The 21,448-nt window shown below is 39.5% G+C and overlaps 1 protein-coding gene across 13 annotated transcripts in view; it reads right to left on the reverse strand.

Annotated features, from left to right (window-relative positions):
- Positions 1 to 21,123, reverse strand: part of PON1 (paraoxonase 1) — a 31,075-nt gene extending 9,952 nt beyond the window's left edge. Inside the window, exons 1-10 of one of the 13 annotated variants that reach the window (XM_021101907.1) lie at positions 20,950 to 21,092; positions 18,875 to 19,204; positions 14,193 to 14,504; positions 13,680 to 13,906; positions 12,551 to 12,621; positions 10,764 to 10,819; positions 9,093 to 9,261; positions 5,249 to 5,375; positions 1,893 to 2,093; positions 306 to 387 (exon numbers count right to left, since the gene is read on the reverse strand). In XM_021101907.1, coding sequence (XP_020957566.1) covers positions 306 to 387; positions 1,893 to 2,093; positions 5,249 to 5,375; positions 9,093 to 9,261; positions 10,764 to 10,819; positions 12,551 to 12,614 — 699 coding nt within the window. In that variant the 5' untranslated portion in view covers positions 12,615 to 12,621; positions 13,680 to 13,906; positions 14,193 to 14,504; positions 18,875 to 19,204; positions 20,950 to 21,092. 13 annotated transcript variants of the gene reach the window in all.

Raw genomic sequence — 21,448 nt, forward strand, 5'->3', positions numbered from 1 at the left:
GTGTAGGAAGGTGGAAGAAGGGGAGGATGGAGGGAGGGAGGGGAATTGAAGAACACAATGCCAAGCTTAAAATTCACTAGAGCAGAAAGTTTCAGAGGTGATTTGAATGGTTTGATGCCTCCCACTCTGCAGCTGAGCAAAAGTGAACAACAAGCACATATGATGCTGATGACTCTTAATAAAGGAGTGAAAAATTGGTTGTAACCCACTCCAATTAGATAATCCTTTTTTCTTCACTTTTAATTTCGCAAATCAATTAGAATCTAATTATCACTCTGCAAACTTACAGTGTTAATACATCTTACCTTCAATGGAGTTAAAGTCCAATTAGCATGCTTTTCATACACATGAATCTTATGAGCCATCGATTCAGCTATATAGACATACCTTCAAAGAAGAAAGAGCTACATCAAAACACGTGGAGTAATGTGATTCAGAAGGTTACCATGAAGTTGGAAGAGAAGAAGTTTGCTCAGAGACTGGAAAATGGAACCTGTCTCAGAGCACACCAAATTCTGAAAGAACTCAATGAGTTGGCAGTGAACATTGGAGTTATAATTTCTGAAAAGTTGCTTCTAAAGGTGGGAAGCTAGTTGGCCCCAATGAGCAGGTGTTCCATAACTCTAACACCAGCTCTTCATATCTGGAAGCAAAAGCATGACAGTGCTTCTCCTGGTTTGTCAGTATAATGGCAAGCCCCAGGTTTTGCATTTCAGAGGCCAGTGAGTTCTCACCCATGTGCCGCAGGAAAGTTCTTTGACAACAAAGGCCTTGTTTTAGGCCAGAAAAAATACAAGAGAGAATAAGAACTTGGCCTAGATCTAAGAGAAGGCTTCTTCTCCTCTACCCTGAGTCTGGTCTTGATCCTGTGGATTTAGTATTTATACATAGTGCAATGTCATAGTCATCATAGAGATCCATAGCCAGTCTAAGCACAGTGCAGCCCAGAGCGCAGAGAGAAATGACTACTTGATTATCTGCTATTTTTGAAGAGCAGGAGATGATATGAATAATTAAAAACTGTCTGTGTTGCTTTCTCTAAATATGTTACTAACCCTCTAAATATGTTGCAAATCCTTGATTATACAAGATGAGATAGAGTGCTAGCCAAAATGTGGTGCCCAGACCAGTGATAATCTGTGAATTGTTTCTGAGTCACCACCATATAATAACGTAAATCAACTACATCTCTAAGCATGCAACTTAGTGAAGCTAACTTTTGTTTTCTCCATGGTAAAACTTTCTTGCTAAAGGAATCAGTGCCTTGATTTACATTTCAGTGCAAGTTCTTTGTTTTGTCATAAACCAGCACTGCTATATTCATAGCTACAAACTCTTAATTTCATTATACACTCAAAAATCTTCCCTCAGGAGTTCCCATTATGGCACAGGGGGTTGAGAATCTGCCTGCAGTGACTCAGGTTGCTGCAGAGGTGCTCATTCGATCCCCTGCCTGGCTCAGTGGGTTAAAGGATTCGGTGCTGCCACAGATGGAGCATAGATCAGCAGCTGTGGCTTGAATTCATTCTCTGGCCTGGGAATGTCCACACGCCGCAGATGCAGCCATTATAAAAAAAAAAAAAAAAATCTTCCCTCAAAGCAAAACTGTTGAGTAACACTAAATGGCTACTGCAGTCCTCCCCTCTTGAAATGTACCCTCTCCCCCCACCAAAAAAAAAAAGAAATTTCAAATAATATGCCATCACAAAATAGAAAATTTTGATTTGATGTATATTATCCCCTGAAAATTTAAGATATTTTACATTTTTTCCAATTTCCTCTTACTGGGAAGACATGTTAAAATGCATCCCATTATTTAAAAAATGAATATGCTCTAAAGATGTCTAATGAGAATCTGGACACATGCATGGCACTTTGAGGAGTTCACATACTTGCCATCAGGTGAGATGTTGATTCCATTAGCAAAATCAAATCCACTGGCCATCACTTGAACTTCATTTGGACTGTAGTAAACAGCATATGACCATGCTAGACCCAAATACATCTCCCAGAATGTCAGGTAAGTGTCAACAAAATAGTGATCATTGGTGGCATAGAAGTGTTCAGGTCCCACAGCGACAATGTCATTTATTCTGCAATTCAAACACACATATGACACATGCAGGTGAAGGCATAATACATTACAGGATTATGCATTGGTATTCATCAATGTCTAGTTTAAAATCATGAAGTGGGATGGAGTCTTCACAATAGCTGTTATGGCTCAGAATTATGTGAAATCAATCCCTCCTTATACAATCATCAAAGTTGATAATTACCCTAAGAAATCCTGAGAGGTCAGTATAGCAAAGGAACATAACCATCCTATTAACCATATCTTTAAAACAGTGTTAGGGTGTGTGTGTGTGTGTAAATAGACTGACAAATCTCTGTAGAAATTACATTAGGCAAGGAATCATTATCAGGGCAAATTTCTTTATGCTCATATAGAACAATCCAAGGTAGCATCAAGCAGTGGAAAAAATCCTGGCAATTATGAATGAGTCTTGCATTTTAAAGCTCTGCTACTATTTGCTGTGTACAGTTAGGGAAAATTAATCAGTTCACATGTTAGGGCCTCAGTTTCCTTATCTATAAAAGGAAGATGAGATGGACTGGTCTATCTTTCAGCATTACAGGGTCCCTTCCAGCCATAAAGTTTCATGATTCTAAATAGAGTGAAATGTCCATGAGCAAGAATGCTTGGAAATAGGATCCTGTGGCTTTTTTTGTTGCTGTTGTTCTCATTTTGATTCTCTGTACGTAACTGAAAATCTAAGATATATGAGTCTATTTTTCTGCTTTAATAGGTACAACAGCGAACATATAAGTGAGTCATTCTGTGCTGATTGAGGTGACAGAAGTTCCCGGGGGCCATTATCTGGGAGAGAATTATCTCAACTCCATTGCAGAGGGCGTCACAGCTGGCACATCCGCTCTGACGCAGCTCTAGGCTCCTGGACCAGTTTGATAAGCATATAGATCCTCAGTTTTCTCATCTGTAAAGAGAGGTTAAATGATTTTCCCAAAGTCATACAGCTCATTAGTATAAGACTAAGGGTCAGCATCTTCATTTGTGGCGTTGCAGTGGGAATTCCAATGAGACAATGCCTGCTGTGTGCTTTTCAGGGAGCCTGCCACTCAAACCCTCTGTCAGTGGTAGCCACTGTTACTACATGAGAAAAAAACTCTAGGAATCTTGTAGATTCTGTACAAGCTTCAGGCATAAGCCTGGAAACTGGGGGAGAGGAGGTTGCTCTCTTTTTTAAGGTGAATTTCTGAAATCAGTATGCTTTATAATCCATTGCTGTTTTTCATCAAAAGAAAAAGAGCAGATGGTTTAGAGTAATAGCTTTGAAATCTGATGGACTCCATTTGAATCCTGGTGTTGCTTGTTATCCGTGGGGCCACAATGTCACTAAACTCTGAGCCTCTCTGTACCTTGAAAGATTGGGGTAAGAATAAAACAAAATAACGAATCAAAGATCTTGGAACTATGCCAGGCATATAGTAAGTTAATGACCAATAATGACCATTGTGTGATTATTATTAATAACATGCTTCAGATATAATAGATAAGTCATTGGATTATTAATGCTATAGAAAATCATATAAACCACCATAGGATACAAAGCAGAAAATATACATGGCTATCCCTAGGTTGAGAGGGCAGAATTTTAGTTAATTGTGGTAAACTATGGTTATTTTCAGTTTGATTCTACTTTGCCAAAGACTATATATATATATACATATATATATGCAATTACCCAGAAAAAAAAATAAGCTATCCCTGAAACCAGACAAAAAGTGAGATTTCCAAGATAAAATGGTAAAACAAATAAAATACATTTTCACTATTTCATAGCAACTCAGAGCACAAACTCCACACAAGCTACCATGGTTAGAATTCCAGCTGTACCATTTACTGAGAGTATCATCTGAGACAAGTTAAAGACTCCAGGCCTCATTTTTTTAAAAAATCCAAAATGGTATAACAATAAACTTAACTAAGAAAATATTTGTAAAAGGTTAATAAAATAAGCTGTTAAACTGATCATTACAGCACCTAACTTATGGTTGAAGCTCATTAAGCTGTTATTATCGCCATTGCTCTTACCATTAGCCCAGTTTCTCTGGCCTACACACTTTCCCCTAATATACATCTAGGTATTTGGCACATTCTCCAGACACTGAGTGTCCTCATTCTTCTTCCAAACTATACTTGTTGAATGAATGTAAGAATGAACTCTCACACCAAAAGCTGTTCTCTGAACTTTCATGCAGAAGATGATCTGGGTCATGGTAATTTTTAATGGCTACAATTGGTTGATTGACCTTCATCCAGTAATTCAACTTCTCTCCAATCTCACTTTCCTCAACATCAAACTTCCCAGGTAGGAAAGGAGAGGCAGAAGCACTGGTACCACTGAGCACATATCATTTATCAGGTGCTTTGATAGTACCCGCATGTATATAGCACACAATTTAAAAGAAATCTAGGTTTACAAATACTGAGATAATTGAGCTCTGCAAATAAAGGTTGGGATTCTAGAAAATCATAATAGTTAGAGGGTAAAAAGTGTCAAAGAAGAAAACATCAGATTATTTTCCTAAATCCATCAGTACTTCATAAGCCAAATACTAAGGCAAGTGAGGACCTTGACTTTGTGTTGGATTGTTGGGGATCAGGGGTCCATGTGTGTTTTATTTCTCTGTAGGTTATATTGTCAAGGAGCAGGGATGGAGCTCAGTGTTACAAAAGAGCTGCTATTTCAAAAAACCATGTGCAAAGAGGAATAGAGGCACCAGATTTCAGATCTCCTCTTAGGTATGTGTTTCTAATTCTTAGAAACAGGTAAGATTTTATTTAATACATACATAAATAGATAACAAATAGACTCAAAATGTGAAATTTGTCTATGAAACCGGTTTGGTTTTGAAATACTAGGTCTGGTTTTGGAGACGAACAGAGTGTTTTCTTGGTAAAAGTTTAAAGGAACATCCTCTGAGGCCAGGAGCCATAAACTGGCATCCAGCTAACCTGGGAAATGAGGGAGGAAAAGGACGAGTCTTCTCTGAGGGGCTCGAGTCCTCAAATTTTTCTGCAGAAGAACATTTGGAGGAGTTTGGGATCATTAGAAAGAAGAATTGCTATCATCCCCCCAGCCCCTGCCAAAAGGAAACACTAAAAGTGGATTAACCATCCACCACCGTTAAAGGAAAATAGAAATATGACATATCTCAGTACTTAGGCAGAAGTTTGTGTTTGATGGTTTTCAGATGCAAAAGTGTCTTTTCTTCTTCTTGAAATTTAAACAACTCAACCGTGGACTTCAAATCTGGATGGCTCACCACTAGCAGGTACACGGTATTATCTGAGAAGAGATTAAAAACAAAAATCGAAACATTAACTGAGCTCTCAGCTGTCAGCTCTGTCTCCAAAAAGCAATTTCAACCCACCTCCAACTAGTACTTAGGGTGTCAGGCAGATGGAATATTTTCATCTCTTTGTAGAGAGAAGCACTTGCAATTGCTCCAAAGAAAAATGGCTAAAGGGAGACCCAGTGACAGTCTCTAAAAACTCCAGACTCCACAGGGGGAAAAATATCCTCAACTTAAGAATGAGCAGCCCTTGACACTAAAACTCCAAAGAGCTTATTAAGCTTTCTACTGCAAATGGTCTCATTGAGATGCAGCATTGAGATAAAAGAGATAAAAGATGTGAAGAATATCAATAGAAGAAGGTGTGCTCAGGTGTAATTTACACAGTGTGAAATGATAAATTCCATAAAAAGAGCATCTGAAAGATAATATCAAAGGAAAGCAGCTTCTGGGAGTCAGTGCAACTCTGGGACATGAAATGCACCAGTCTAAGTGGTCAAGAAGGTGAGATCATACATAGTCGGCAAGTGAACTTAGACCACAGTCTTTGCCTTCGGGAGCAGTGAGTCTTTGGAAATTTTTGATGTGACCAAATTGGTGTTTAAAGGCAAATAGTATAAAGTTTAGGAGGTTGAATTGAAGAAATTTGAACAGAGAAGCCAGCTATGAGGCTCTCCATTAGTCTTTTCAGCAAACAAATGTTTACAGATATAGAGAACAGACTTCTGGTTGCCAAGGGCGGAGGGGGAAGGAAGGATTGGGAGTTTGGGATTAGCAGATACAAACTATTACATATAGGATGGATAAACAATAAGGTCCTACTGTATAGCACAGAAAACTATATCTAATATCCTGTAATAAACCATAATGGAAAATAATATGAAAAAGAATATATATGTATATATATATTTTATATGTATATATATATTATATATATTATATATAGCAGATACAAACTATTACATATAGGATGGATAAACAATAAGGTCCTATTGTATAGCTCAGAAAACTATATTTAATATCCTGTAATAAACCATAATGGAAAATAATATGAAAAAGAATATATATGTGAAGAATATATATGTGTATATATATATTATATATAATATATATGTGCATATATGTATAGTATATATGTGAAGAATGTATATGTATATATATTATATACATATATAAATGAATCACTTTGCTATGCAGCAGCAATTAACACAACATTGAAAATCAACTATACTTCAATAAAATAATTTTTTTTTAAGAAACAAGTGTTTAATTGATGTTGTGCTACAAAGGGGAAATACAATCAGATAAAGAGATGGAGAGTAATGAGATGTCTTCATGACAGTCAGGGAAGTTTTAATACTATCATGTCAAAGCAGAGACCTAAATGAAATAAAGGATTGAACTATGAATATCTGAGGAAAGAGTGTTCCAGGCTGAGGGAAGAGAGTGTGCAAAGGACCTGAGGTAGGAGCTTCGTTGGCACACTTAATAGTGAGGCTGTGGCTGGAACTGAAGGAATGAAACAGTGAGAGGGCTGAAGCCATAGAAATGGGAGCCAAGGCCAGTCTTGTTAGGGCTTTGGGTAAGGATCCAGGGTTTACTTACTGCGGGTTTTCAACCAAGAAGTAACATGACCTATGGGTACAATGGCAATCCAGGCATGTGGAGAGAAGAGATGGACTAGGAGGAAGGCACTGACAGGAAAAAGCAAAAAAGGATACCAGAGGCATTTGATAGCAAATATCAAAAGTCCCTGATGATGGCTGAGGAATGAGGAAGTTGTAAATCAAACAGAAGTGAGGATTAAAACCCCGATTTACATTTTGCACAGCAGATTCCACCTCTAGGAATTTATCTTAAGGAAGTATTTGCAGAAGATATATGTATAAGAATGTTTATTTTGGCATTGTTTTCAGTGAGCATAAAGGTGGGAAGAGGCTGAATATCCATCAACAGATGAACTTTATTACGATACTCCCACACAACTGAATTTTCAGCAGCCATGCAAAGTGCACTAAATGCACTGTCAGAGAAAGGAGTCCATGATGTAGTGCTTAATGCAAAAGCAATTTACAGAAGGGCTCGTGTTAGTATTTGTGTGGTTATTTCCCCATTTTAATTTAAAAGAGACTGCACACACCCACACCATATTCCTTTGCATTTAAAATATTTTTAAAATAAAATATGATGTTGATAAATGGGTGAAGAGATCATTGAAAGGGAAATATATATGTAGATATGTATATTTTGTATATGCATATATGGAAGAAGGGAAGTCATGAGGTAAACATGAAGAAGGGAAGATAAGAGCATGAAGAATTACTTTTTGACATTTTTTGAGTTTAATATGGCTGTAGGAGAGGTACCCAAATAGAAGTATCTAGCAAGCTGAAGGAAGGAATCTGAACAGCCGATAAAATAATAATGATGATGATAATAATAATCCACATTTGGGGTTGTTCTAGATTGCAGGCACAGTTACGGTTATAACGTGGCTAAACTTCTTGAAATAGAGAAGATAACGAGGAGGCAAAAGAGCAGCCCTTTGGGGAATGTTCAGAAAATTGGAAATGAGTGACAAAATAATGAAGAGGGGAGAAAACCTGCAGCTGATCAGAATGAGGACAGATGAGTGTGTTGGAATATCAGGGCAGGGAGGGGGGTGTGATTGACTTGAAGGAGAAAGTGGTCAATAGTATAAAATGAGGTGGAGGAAGGAAGAGGGAGAAGGGAGAGAGAGGGGAGGAGAGGGAGGAAGGAGAGGCAGAGCTGGAAGAGAGAGTTTGTTAATAAAAACATTGCTGATGAATTTCAAGGCAGCAATTTTAGCTCCTCTGACCCCCACAATGGGAAAAGTCTAAGAGACCGAAGGAGGGACTGTCTGGGGAGGAGATGGAGGCCATGAGGATAGACGTGGTTCTCAACTCCAATTTTAGCTCCTCTGACCCCCACAATGGGAAAAGTCTAAGAGACCGAAGGAGGGACTGTCTGGGGAGGAGATGGAGGCCATGAGGATAGACGTGGTTCTCAACTCTGGTCTGACATTTTTATCTCCTGGAGATCTTATAACAAGTACTGCTGGCTGAAGCTTCCCTCAGATTGATCAGACAGATAAAAATATTTGGGGCTGGGGCCTGGCATGAGGCTTTTTAAAACTCTCTAGGTCCTTGTGTGTGCAATTCAGGTTGGGAATTAATGTAGAGACCAAGGAAATGGCTGCAAAAAGAAGGAAAGAAATGGGATGAAGGCATAAGGGATGGGACAAGACATTAAATGAGAAGCAGTTTGAAGACAGTGACCGGGGAGGCAATGAAGGGGACTTTCTGTGAGTGGATCGATCTATAGGTTGCAGGTGTCTTATGTTAGAAAAATCTATTTCTGTAAATTCCTGGATCTGTAAAATTGTTTAAAATGGAAAAACCCATAAGGATTAGGGCTGAATATTATTACTATAATAATTATTGGGATAATCTGAGTGTTGGTGTTTTTTAAAAATAGGTATTTGCAAATCTTAAATATTTTAGCATTCTCAAGCATTTACATGGTTATAACTTCATATTTATTTAACATAGAGGGTAAGTTTAAGACCCAGAATAAGGACATTATTCATGATTATATTTAGTTGGATGAAAAGAAATATCCATTCTTTAACACTTATTCTGTTTTTTTAAATTCATTTTTATATTTTAATAAACATTAAATATGGTTACCTTCATCTGTGAAGGTGCTAATTCCATGAGGGTTAAATGAAGACAAATCAAAGTTACTTCCAGTGATCCTTAATTCTAACACCGTTGGATCCTCTTCATTCAGGTCCATCAGAAGTATTTTTCCAGGCTTATCGGGTTCAAAGACCTTTATTCCAGGATATTTTAATCCCTTAAAAAATAATGGAGGAGAAACCACAGGTGCATTACAAATACTTCATATGCTAGTGGAGGTGGGTTCACACTGCCTGGGTCAGGCCATGGGGTCACACGGGACGCCTCTTAGCTGGCTTTGTAATAGGCCCATGTGGTCTCTGGAAGCCAGATACTCCCCCAAGTGATCCCACACAACAGGCACAGACCCTTCCATCACCAGCTGCAAAGCCATGTGTGTCAAATATCACCAACCCATGACAATGATAAAAAATGGGAAGAGCAGGCCAAAGAAGCATTTACCAATGGGCTTCAACAATATAAGCAAGGAACATGGAGAAAACATTGGTCATGGTTTTTATACCATCTGCTGGCAGGTTCCTTAGAAGCATCTCAGAGACAAAGGTTTAGGAGAAGTCTAGTGAGCTCAGGGAACAAGGCTTTTCTTAGCCTGCAGGGAGAACAATACAGCTGCAATCTGTTTTCGATACTGGGGTCCCATATAAGATTTTGCTTGGACTATATATTCTGTTGCTTAAAAAACAAAGTTTGTACGACACTTCTGCAAAGGATGACTAGTCTGCCATTTTCATAGGAGAAAACTGGATTAAATCAATTACATCAGGCAGCAAAGGGGTTTTCAATGGCTGGATGACTTGTACATTGTATTCTATCAACTCTGTTATCCTAGACTAGCTTGTTGATTCCTTTGGTTTTGAGCTGTATCACCCACTATAATGGTCTGTATTTTGGAGAGAATCTGCATACAACCCCAACCACCACAACACAGTGGCTTCTCTCTTCAAAGTCTGGAAATTGAGGAATGACCTAGCAACAATTTTAAATTAAAAGGCTTATTCTGAAAAGCATTAAAAAAAAAATAGGTAGGAGTTTCTGTCGTGGTGCAGTGGAAACGAATCTGACTAGGAACCATGAGGTTGTGGGTTCAATCCCTGGCCTTGCTCAGTGGGTTAAGGATCCGGAGTTGCCGTGAGCTGTGGTGTAGGTCGCAGATTCCGCTTGGATCTGACATTGCTGTTGCTCTGGCGTAGGCTGGCAGCTACAGCTCTGATTAGACCCCTAGCCTGGGAACCTCCATATGCCACGGGCACAGTCCTAAAAAGACGGAAAGACGGAAAGACAAAAAAAAAAAAAAAAAAAAAAAAAAGTAAAAAATTCCAATGACATGTGAGGGGATATATATATTTGAGTTCACCATCATTTAGGTGCCTCACTGACCTCACAAATTGCCACAATGGAAGATAAGGGAATATAAGAGTTCAGTGTACACACAGGAATACTAACTAATATGCATGGAACACGTATGATCATAATCATATCATTGTGAATGCATACACGGTTTATTTTTGAACCATATCACTGCTTATTTTATTTGAAATAAATATACAAGGCTTATTTTATTTGAAATAAACATACAAGGCTGAAATATAAGACTTAAAGTGCCCATCCTAGAAAATTGTTCAGCTCATCAGAGCACGCTAAAAGAAAAGAAACACTTACAGTGCTAATGAAAGCCAGTCCATTATGAAGTACCTCTAAGTCTTCAGAGCCAGATTCTGTCAGAAAAGAAAGTAGCACAGATTGCTTCAGACTGTTGTAAGAAAGGGGTCCTTTTCTTTATTATTCTTAACTTGAAAATGGGAATACATATTTAGCTCTTCTTTGATAGGTTTGGAATAATTCTCTCATTTGTTTATACAAATTGACTAATGTGATTATTTAAAAATTAAAAGACATTAATAAAATTAAGTGTAGTTAAAGTTTACACTTAATATATTTATTTGAAATTTATGGACTAGAACTTTTTCTTCAGCATCTGAATCTCTTAAATTCATGCAAATTCACTAAATGTACAAAAAGTATGGTGATTTGAAAATAGCTTGCTGTTTTTTAAAGACACAGAGTATACTCCCAATATATGTTGATATTTAATAATTCCAAGTCAAATAAATTATTTGAAAGCCCTATTGGAAATATAAACAAAGTTCAAATACTTTGGTTAAAATGCAGATACATTTCATATGCCGAATATGCACTTACTATTAGTGATAAACATCAATAAAGTATCACCAAGTTAATCATGTTTAAGTATATGTAAATTTTTTGAATTTCAATCAATCTTGAGACATGGGATTTTTGATTTGGTATTAATAATTTTAGTGTAGATGCTTATTTTTCAAATATCCAGTGATATTTAACATCAATATCATATTTGTTTTCTAGAAAAAGATTGCACTATAAGATATATGACCTAGAACTATCAATGTCCTAACAGAAAAGAATATTTTTAGAAAGAATATATGCATATATATATGTAAACTGAATCGCTTTGCTATACAGCAGAAATTAACACATTATATCAACTATACTTCAATAAAAAAAGAATGATTAAAAATAGCCAGAAAGGCTGAGAGATGAAGAAACAAAATATTAAGGGTCCTTACCAATAGAAAATCAATACAAGACAATAAAATTTTCAGTAGAAAAATCTGAAATCTAAAAAAAAAAAAAAACAAAAACTAACCAAGCTTATTAATGCTAACTGTATTAAGACATCTGGTCTAGCCTTTTCAACCTCAGTCAACTGAGAGAAATCTAAAAAACTCTCAAAACATAACAAAAGCATGAATGTCAAACAATTTGTTCTCAAATAACAAAAGTGGTTGGTTGAAGCCAGATGGGAGCTTGAGTCCTCTGACACTCCCTGTTGGCTGCCTACCAACTGCTATTCTCTGGCCCTTTTATCTTTGCTATGGGGCCTGCCTCCCACAGTAGAGGCCCCTTAATCACTTTCCCAGCTTCCTTTGCAGCTAGGCCACCAGCCTGTTGTCTAGCTCTGACTAATGAGATCTAAGGGGAAATCTGCTGAGAGCTTCTGGGACAGTATCTCCTCCCAAATATTAAAAGAGAGATCCACTAGGAGAAGCCTTGTGGTAACTGCAAAGGTGTGTGAGGTCTTTTAAACAATTTACCCTTTACTCACTGCTTTTTCTCCCTTGCTGTCCCTTCTCTGCCATCTGCTCAGGTTACATTACCATAAAATCAAACACTGACTAAACAGACCAAACAAAACAAATGATCAAAAACCAGTCAAAGCCTGAGCAATAGGTTGGTAAATTCAAAAGTCAAGTAGTTTGATATTCATAACCAACTACTGAATAACTTAATAACATTCTCCTGGTTCACAGTTTTATTTTTGAACAAAATTAAACAGGTGTAGTAGTCAAAGAAATCATAAGATAATACTGAAAATTCAAGTGAGATACTTCCTCTTCTTAAACACTTACCTATTCCTTTTACTAATTTACAGTTAGGAAGTTCTACTGGTTTTATTTCTCGGAAAGCATTCATTCTTGTACTGAGAGAGAGAGAAAAATGGATTAAAATACCCATAAAACTATCCAGAAATTATACCTAAGTTGCAAAAGTAAGCAGCCTATAAAACTCTCCATAACTGTACTTTATTTGGGTTTCAACCCCAGTGTTAGCAATCCCTGGAACTTGAGCAATTCTACCAGACAAGGCCATGGCAAGACACGTTGTGGCCCTGGGCACAGCATTCAATATTTATTTAGCAGAGGCGGGTAGATACGCAAAGGAGATACGTTGGTGTCCTCTCCAGGGCTCTGTGCCCTTTGGCAGAACAGGAACTATTTCATCAGCTGTGTCAAGAGTTCTAAGTAGAAATTTGTGTTAAATGGCAACATGGTTCCAATTTAATCCATTGATGTTTTAGAGCTGCTGACAGATGGGCCTCCTGCCCATCTGCCCGGTCTGGCCCCAAAGCCTAGACTGGGCATCTGCTTTGGGGTGTACTACTTGACAAATGCAGGTGTGCATAAAGGGTTTATAACTTCAGAAAATCATACCCCAGTCTAGCATATTAAAAAGTCATTGCATGTGTGTGTGCACACACACTCACACACACACATGCACACACACCTTATTAAATCTGATTGTATAAACATCATGGGGAACATCTGAGTGAAGGACAAAGGAAAAAAGAACAGATGTGAGAAAGAAGTACCAGCAGGCTGCCTGTGCATTGCAGAGCTATTGATGTGGCATTTGAAAGAAATGGACCACAACATTAGCACAGTCAAGAGATTCAAACAATAAACATTTTTTTAAAACTAATGACACAATATTGTCATAGTGAGTATTAACAGTTATCCAACAATCCCTAGAAATCTTATTTGGCTAAAGATAGGCAGAGAAAGTTTTCACCTGTCTCACTGATAATTTAGTCTCATGGAAGTAGGAGAATGGGCTGGGGGTGACTGGATGCTTTGAATAAAATTCTTAACAACATGGTATAAAATAATAGGAATTTAGGGGTGACCGATCTTTCATCTTTTCATTCAGAAAAAAATGTAGCAAGTTCCTACTAGCCATGCCACTGGCTACCAATTCTACCTTCTAAGAGGGTCTGAGCCAAGAGACGAGGAGTGGCTTTGTTAAAGCCACTTTGTTAAAGCACCACAGTTCATCCTGAGGAGAGAACCACCAGTCTGGGTGCTAGAGATCCAGAGATGAATGGATAGATGAGGAAGGCTTGGCCAGCAAGGACAGGGTGTGTCCCTGAATGATGGACACAAACTTAGAAAGCAGACTTCAAAGGAAAGCTAGATCTGCCCCATGACCTGAGAAACAAAAAAGATATTTCAGCATTAGAAATCTGACATCATAATCACAAAAGTTTTCAATAAAGACAGAGAAGGGAAAGTGATGGAGCAGTGCTTACCATATTTTCATGCTGAGACCTGCATTAGGAAAAGCATTTTATGTGGCAGAAAGACACACCTCTCTCTGTCACACACACATGCATATGAAACTTTCTCCCTCCCTCTCTTTCTCTTACACACACACACACACACACACACATACACACACACACACACGAAACAAGGTTTAGAAAAGAATATTCACCCAAATACACACGATACATTCTTCACTATTCATTTCTATTTCATTTACTTTAAAATGCTGGTCCTACAAATTCCAAATGTTGGTGAGGATGTGGAGAAAACAGAGCCCTAGTACACTGTTGGTGGGAATGTAGACTGATGCAGCCACTGTAGAAAACTGTATGGAGGCTTCTCAAAATCACACAGGAAGAAAAGCCACGCAGCCTGGCTTGCCAGGTTCATTAAATTGATGTGTTCATAGAGGGCAGAGAAAAGCAGAACTGAACAGTTCCTGTTCTAACTCAGGGTTCTCTCATGGAAGTTGATCTCTAACCTGGAAAAGGCAAAATATCACAGTTAAAGGGAGCCCAGGTTATATAAGGAGGCATTAAGTCAGCACTCACTCAGTTGCTTTGGGTTCAAATTTATGGCCAAAGCAAGTCAAATCTCAACAGGCTAATCATCGCTACTATGGTTCAGGGTACTGCATTGACTCTGGTTTAACACTTAAACCTCTCCCTGAGGTATCATTTTCCCCTATTTTATGGATGACTAAGATTAAGTGGTTTTCCAAGGATAGAAAATTATAAAGTGACTGAATTGGGATTGAAATGCAAATAGGAATGCAAAGATCACATTCAGTCCTCTGCTCAAGCAAAATTTACAGGTATCTCTGCTTTTAAAAAGTTGGAGGAAGTGCCAGGAGACAGTTCAGCTTGTGTTACTATAATCCAGCTCATATTTTTCTATTTTACTTTCAATTATCAGGAAATATCATGTCCAGGAACATTAAATCCAAATGTTCCAGGTCAAAGGGATAAAGTTCAGTGTTAGAGATGTGTTGCTGATTCATAACTGCTGAACTGTGGCCAGAAATCACATACTCCCTGTTGTGAATTATTATTTGGAAACATGTGCCAGCTCCTTACGAAAGAAAGCAAGGGACTTTAGCTATGCATTGAGAAATCTGTTCTGGAACTTTCCATAAGTACCCTCACTGATCTACTTTCTGCCACTGCACATTCCTCAATATTCAGTATTCCTTATTGGGTCTTACTATCCTTAAAAGGATGAAATTAGGATTTGAAATCAGGTGCCATGACACCAAGGACACTTTTTTTTGTATATCACTTTCTCTCTTCCTTTCACTTGCTCATGCAAGTTTTCCCTCCATCCTGCTAATCCACCAGGAAGATTCCTGCCCATGACACTCTGTGGCTCCTCGTGATCTTCTGTGATAGGGTTAGTAACTCCTTTATTTATCCTCATGAACCCTCAGACATCTACAGAGTCTCTTACCATACTGTTTTGCAGTAATCAATTTGTGGCCTCATTGCTCACAGTAAACTCTGTGAGTGAACACTGAGTCCTGTTCATCCCTGTGACTTCCTGCATGAACACAGTGCTCAAAGAAAAAGAAGATACTTGGTGGATGTCTGCTGAATTGTTTTGTTGAATTAGTAGGCTGGTGCATCAGATGGAGAAGATGATGTTGGTTGCATTGATAGTGGAGATCACTGAGTTAAATGTCCTTAGCCTAGGGTCTCAATGAGGTATTATCACAATATACTTTCAAGTATCATTCATTAGATGGAGATATTTCATAGGTATATTTTTGAGACAGCATGTAATAAAAGCTAGCATGTGTAGAGTATCTTTCAAGTACCATATTTTATATATATCCTGTTGTGATATGCATAATGATCCCATCATATTTCAGTGGAGAAACAGGCTCAGGATGGTAAAGTTGAGACAGGCTGGGACCTGAGACCTGGGGCCCTTTGCTACAATTCTTGCACATGGACAAGCATCTCCTAGAGCAACAGAATACAAAGAAGATATAAGGGACTAAAAATAACTGCATGTATGTACAATTGGGGCAAATTATGAATAATAAGATGAAAAAGGACCAAAAAAACGAATTGCCACTTCTGAGGTGTCTTGAGCAAAAGCAGGGAACTGTGCATGATCTGCCCCTACTCTCACCCCATTTAAGGCACCACCTTGCCCTCCTCCCCCTCAGGGAGAGAGCAAGGGAACTTGTTTTCTTTCTTTCTTTCTTTCTTTTTTTTTTGCTTTTTAGGGCCGCACCTGTGGCATATAGAGGTTCCCAGGATAGGGGTCAAATTGGAGCTACAGCTGTGAACCTGTTACTTGTGATCACTCCCTCCTGCTGCAGCACAAGTCCTAATAAAGCCTTGACTAAATTAAAAAGTTCAAGAACTCAGTTTGGTAACAGAGTGACTTGAAAGTTGCAGAATTGTAGCATAGCAATTTGAATCACAATGTCTTTATATATTTTGATGTTTGGTAAGACACATTTTGTCTTATTGTTCCATCATGTAAGTTCTGCAACTACTGTCCGACAATTATGTTTCCTTAAAAAACTTAGATTCTGTATTAGGCAAGTTGCATTCAGTTCGAAGTGCACGTTGTTCATACTTCATGAGTTGAGTTTAATGGATGCATAAAAATCTTATAAGAGTTTATGTTATGATTTAGCACTAAAATGAAAAAAATATTATTAATACAGAAATTCATGGAAACAGCAATTGGAAATACATTTATATTAATAAAGGGTGAAAAAAAGAAAGTTGCAGAAACTAGATGCACCTCAAGTCTGTTGGACTCCCCCATTGATCCCTTCCCACTAGAGTGTGTTGCCTGGAGTGAGCCTGGGGGTAGCAGAAATAAGGCTAGCTTTGCGGTTTGCTTCTAGAGAAAAGGAATGCAGTGGTCTCACAGGTTGCAATGGGCAATTTAGGAACAAGGAAGTTGCCCCAGAGACGCAGGGCTGCAAATTCCACACTCCAGGGGGCGCTGTTTGTGTCGTAGTTCAGGGCATTTCCGGACTTGCGGAGTACGCACCTTGCCAAGCCACCGGACGCAGGCTACAAACATAGGCCGGGAAGATTATCGACCCTGGGGAGCGCTTTTATTTCCTTCCTCTATGCTGCTGTCAGCTCAGAAGCATCAGGGTAGCCCCCCGAAACACATGCAGTACCCTTCCAGAAGTTCCCTCCAGCCCTAGGACTCTCTTCTTGTGAACCTGCCCACGTTTGCGTTGCTGCTTCTCTGAAGAAAAAAGTCTGTATCCTCTCTGGGGATTCACTTCCACCCTGCGGCAAGTCTCAGCATGTAATCTCTTCCGTTCTCTCCTTGGGCAGATTCATGCCTTTCTCTGACCTTTAGGGGCCTTATTCCTAAAACGGGGATAAAAGTAAGTTCCAAGATGGGCGATGCAGGATTTGAATGTCCTTTTGAAATGGCGCACCTCAGATGGAACTCAGCCCCAGTCATGCCTCCGGTGGGAGAGGAACAGAGTGGTGCCTCAGAAAGAACTTGAACCCACAGTCTTCTGACTGAAACAACTGGTCTCAAGATTTACTGAAGCTCAGGTTCTTTACGTCTCTGGTCACAGGAATTCAGCAAGAGGTGTAAGTAGTAGATTTATTAATATCCTTTGTAAAGCCGTTGCAGGAAAATGGGGCAGAGATGGTGGTCATGTCCCAGGTCTTGGCCAAGTTCCTGGGATGGCTGCCAAGTGAGGAGCCTTAGCTTCTGGAAGAAAAGGCTTCAAGAGCAAAGCATAGTAAAGTGAAAATAGAGATGCACATTCAATAGAACGTGTCCTCCTCCGTCTCAGAAGGCTAGAGTCCTCTGGATGTTGCAGGGGTTGGTTAGTTTCTACAGGTTGTGTATTTCATAGTGCCAGTATTATTCCAACTATTTCAAGAAGGGGAGGAGTTCCCTTCCTGGCCCAGCTGAAAGGAATCTGACTAGTATCCATGAGGATGCAGGTTCTATCCCTGGCCTTGCTCAGTGGGTTAAGGATCCTGCATTGCTGTGAGCTGTGATGTGAGGAAGTGGCTCAGACCCCACGTTGCTGTGGCGGTAGTGTAGATCAGCGACTACAGCTGAGATTCCACCCCTAGCCTGGGAATTTCTGTATGCCACGGGTGTGTGGCTGTAAAAAGACAAAAAAAAAAAAAAAAGAAAGAAAAGAAAAAAAAAAAGAGGAGGGGATATCCAGGAATTGGGTCACTGCTCACTTTTTGGCCTTTTATGGTCAGCCTGAGAACTGTCATGGTGCCTGAGGGCTGTGGTTTAGCATGCTGATGTAGTACAATGAGATGAGGCTCAAGGTCTACTGGAAATCGAATCTTCCACCTTCTTGAGCCTAATGAGTTCTAACCAGTTTTTGTTACATCCTCAAGGCTTTGTCGCTCTTTTAAAGGTTGTGTCCTGCCCTCTTCCTTTTAGAATTGTGCATACAAATCCGCTGAAGAGCTTGTGAAATAATGCTGATTCTGATTCAATAGTGTGGGGTGGGGCCAGAGATCGTGCGAATCCTAGGACCTCCAGGTGATGCTCAGGCATCTGGTCCACAGTTCTTTTGAGTAGCAAGGTTTTAGAGCCCTTCAAACAGTGGGTGTGATTTCCTTTGCTCCCTCTATCTGGTCTGCTTATAGGCAGCCCATCCGCCATCTCCATAACCACCCATCCTTCTAGCCCTGCACTGCTCCTCCTGTCACAGCTGTTTTAGCCCTCTTTTTAATTCAAAAACCAGAGGTCCCCCAAACTCCCACTTTCCTTTTTCCTTCTCAGTCATCAGATTATAACCAGAAGTTCAAGGCCTGAGAAGCTCCCTCCCCATTTGCCGGATCCAAGTGCTGAAAGTAAAACAGTTAAGTTCTTACTTACACACCAGACTGGGTCTTCCCACTGCAGCATCCCCATGGCAGAGAGGCTCCTACAGGCATCTCATCCACAAAAGGAAAACATGGGCAAACCTAACAGGGGGACTCACAGAGACTGACATTATGTTAAACTATGACCATAGTGTGCATTGGTCCCTTGAGACAAATCAGAATCAGGGTTGGGGCCCAGAAACCAAGGCCAAGTTCCCCCTGCCGCCAAGTCCAGGCCTCAACTTTTTCAGTTGAAAATCATGTTTTAGTGCAAGTCAATGGTATGGAATAAATTGTCTCAAACTGTATCCTGGAGAGTTATACAGGACTTTATAGATGGTATCTAAAAACAAGAGTAAAGAAGGTAGATAAATAAGTCTGTGAAATGACAAAGTAAAATCTTTTTTTGTTTGTTTTGTTATGAAGGAGTTTTCAAAGCTTTCGGTATGCCAGAATGCATTGCTGCTCTCTAAAAAAAGGTGATAATAGATATCTCCCAAATGTATTTGTTCAAGGAGCCTCTTTTTTATGGAGCGAGTCTTGTGATGTGTTCCAAGGAACAAATGTGGGGAGATATTAATATTGGATCAGATAAGCTCTAAGACCTGATGTTGAGAGAGAAACGTTTTAGGGTGGTCACGGTAAAGCTATACTTTTACACAAAAGCATACACAAAATGCTTACAGACGCCATCCTTAGAGTAAATTAAGGAAGATAAACCAGAAAGATAGATTCTCACTCCTTCCTAGCAGATCTGTAACCCTTTAGAGGACATCTGTGGTCGGGGGGGGAGGATTGAAAAATATGGGCAGAACAAACCTAGGGAGAATCAAAAAGAGAAAGCCTAGAAGGGGTGTCAGACATTTATATCTCATTTATTTTCATTATAGGTAATACCACAATGAACACAAATATATATATATAAAATATGATATATTTATATACATTACTATTTTATGTATGTACATAATACATGATATATTCTCATTTGGCAACGAATAGTACTATGATCAATGAAAATCCACATATGGTAATTTTACATGATTAAAAACCCCAAATCACTCTTTCTTACGTTTTTCTAACAGTTTGTGATTCCAAAAATAACCAACCATTAGAAGAAAAAACCCCAATAGTTATAAAACTTACTCTGAATTTAAGTTTCTTAGCAGTCCATAGGGTCATATGATTTTTTTCTAAAAACCCAAATGTTCAGTTTGATTTTTAGTAATGTTTTACTTCAAAGTAAATAACAACAGGGTATTACTGATTAAGCCTTAGGGATTAAGATGATCTCTAGACTTTGAACCCTTAAAAAAGTTACTGTGAAACTCCTGATATAGTCTTAAAAACATTTTTTTCCCCTTGTGAGTACTTGAAGGTTTATAAAATACTTTAAGGAAAGCAGGGCACTAACATTTATTGAATAGTCACTATATCCAGGCACAGTGTTAGATGCTTCTGATACAAGGTTTATTGAAGCAGCTAATAATTTAGAAATATAAAGTCATTTGTTTAAGATCCCACAGTGGGAGGGATGTAGCAAGAGCCCAGGAGGTCAAATGCCAATGCTGGTGTTCTCTCCCCTTGGCCCCACCCAGCCCCCACTGGAGCAGGTGGCCCATTCTTTCCTACCTGCTTCTCCCCACACGAGTTTTCTGTCTCTCTTAACAGTGCGGCCTCAAAATTGAGAATGTCCAGGCAGCCAAGGCAGGAACTCCTTCTCTAACTCACACAATATCATGCCTCCCGCCCCCTGCCACTCTGGTTATCTGTTTTGAAGCAAAAGTTGAGAAGTGAATCTAGCCAAGATACACCTATATTCATGAAAAATTGTGTGTGCCAACAGCTTGGCCGCTCACACCCATGAGTCTTTTTAACCTCTCTCCCAGGCGGAGAGCAAGGGTATGCTTCCAGGTGGCTGGGGAAAGTGGGCTATTTATGAAATTGCTGTGGCAGATAAGGCCAGCACTCGCCTGAAGATTTTCTGAGAGCCTGGAACCTGCTTGGGAATCAGGGGAGCCTCCTGGGCCAGGCTAGAGGGTGGGACAGATAGGACCATGCAGCAGCCCTCGGCACAACCCAACTTACAGATAAGAAGACCGATGATCCCTGAAGAGTGCTAGCCCCAGCCCCAAGAGGGTGAGCACCATCAGCTTCGCCATGGTCCGACAGACCTTGGAAGAATGGACAGACAGATGCACCCAAGATAGGAGATGTACCAGAGACTTTTCCTGCCTGCAGCCTCAGGCTGCCCAAGGTTGGTCCCACCCCTCCCCGTCGGGCTGCTCACCCCGCCCCCTGCACCTCAGGCTTGAGGTCAGCGCTGAGACACTTTAAAGAGAGGAGACTGAGAACGAGCTGCCTAGACTGAGTGAAAAGGGGGGTAAAACAAGCAGATTAGAGGAAATAGCTGTGGGAAAGGAGAGACGAGCTTTGAGGAGCGCTCACTTTGTGCTAACAAGCTTCTAATCCTGGTGGCTCAGAAGGGTTCAGTAACTTGATCACCGTGACTCAGTCTGGAAACGCACAGAAGGAAGAGAGGGCTGTGCTTGAGCCCTCTAAGCCCTACTGAGCAAAGCAGAGTAGG

The sequence above is a fragment of the Sus scrofa genome, chromosome 9 (genome assembly GCF_000003025.6).
Source record: "Sus scrofa isolate TJ Tabasco breed Duroc chromosome 9, Sscrofa11.1, whole genome shotgun sequence".
Classification (NCBI taxonomy): Eukaryota; Metazoa; Chordata; class Mammalia; order Artiodactyla; family Suidae; genus Sus; species Sus scrofa.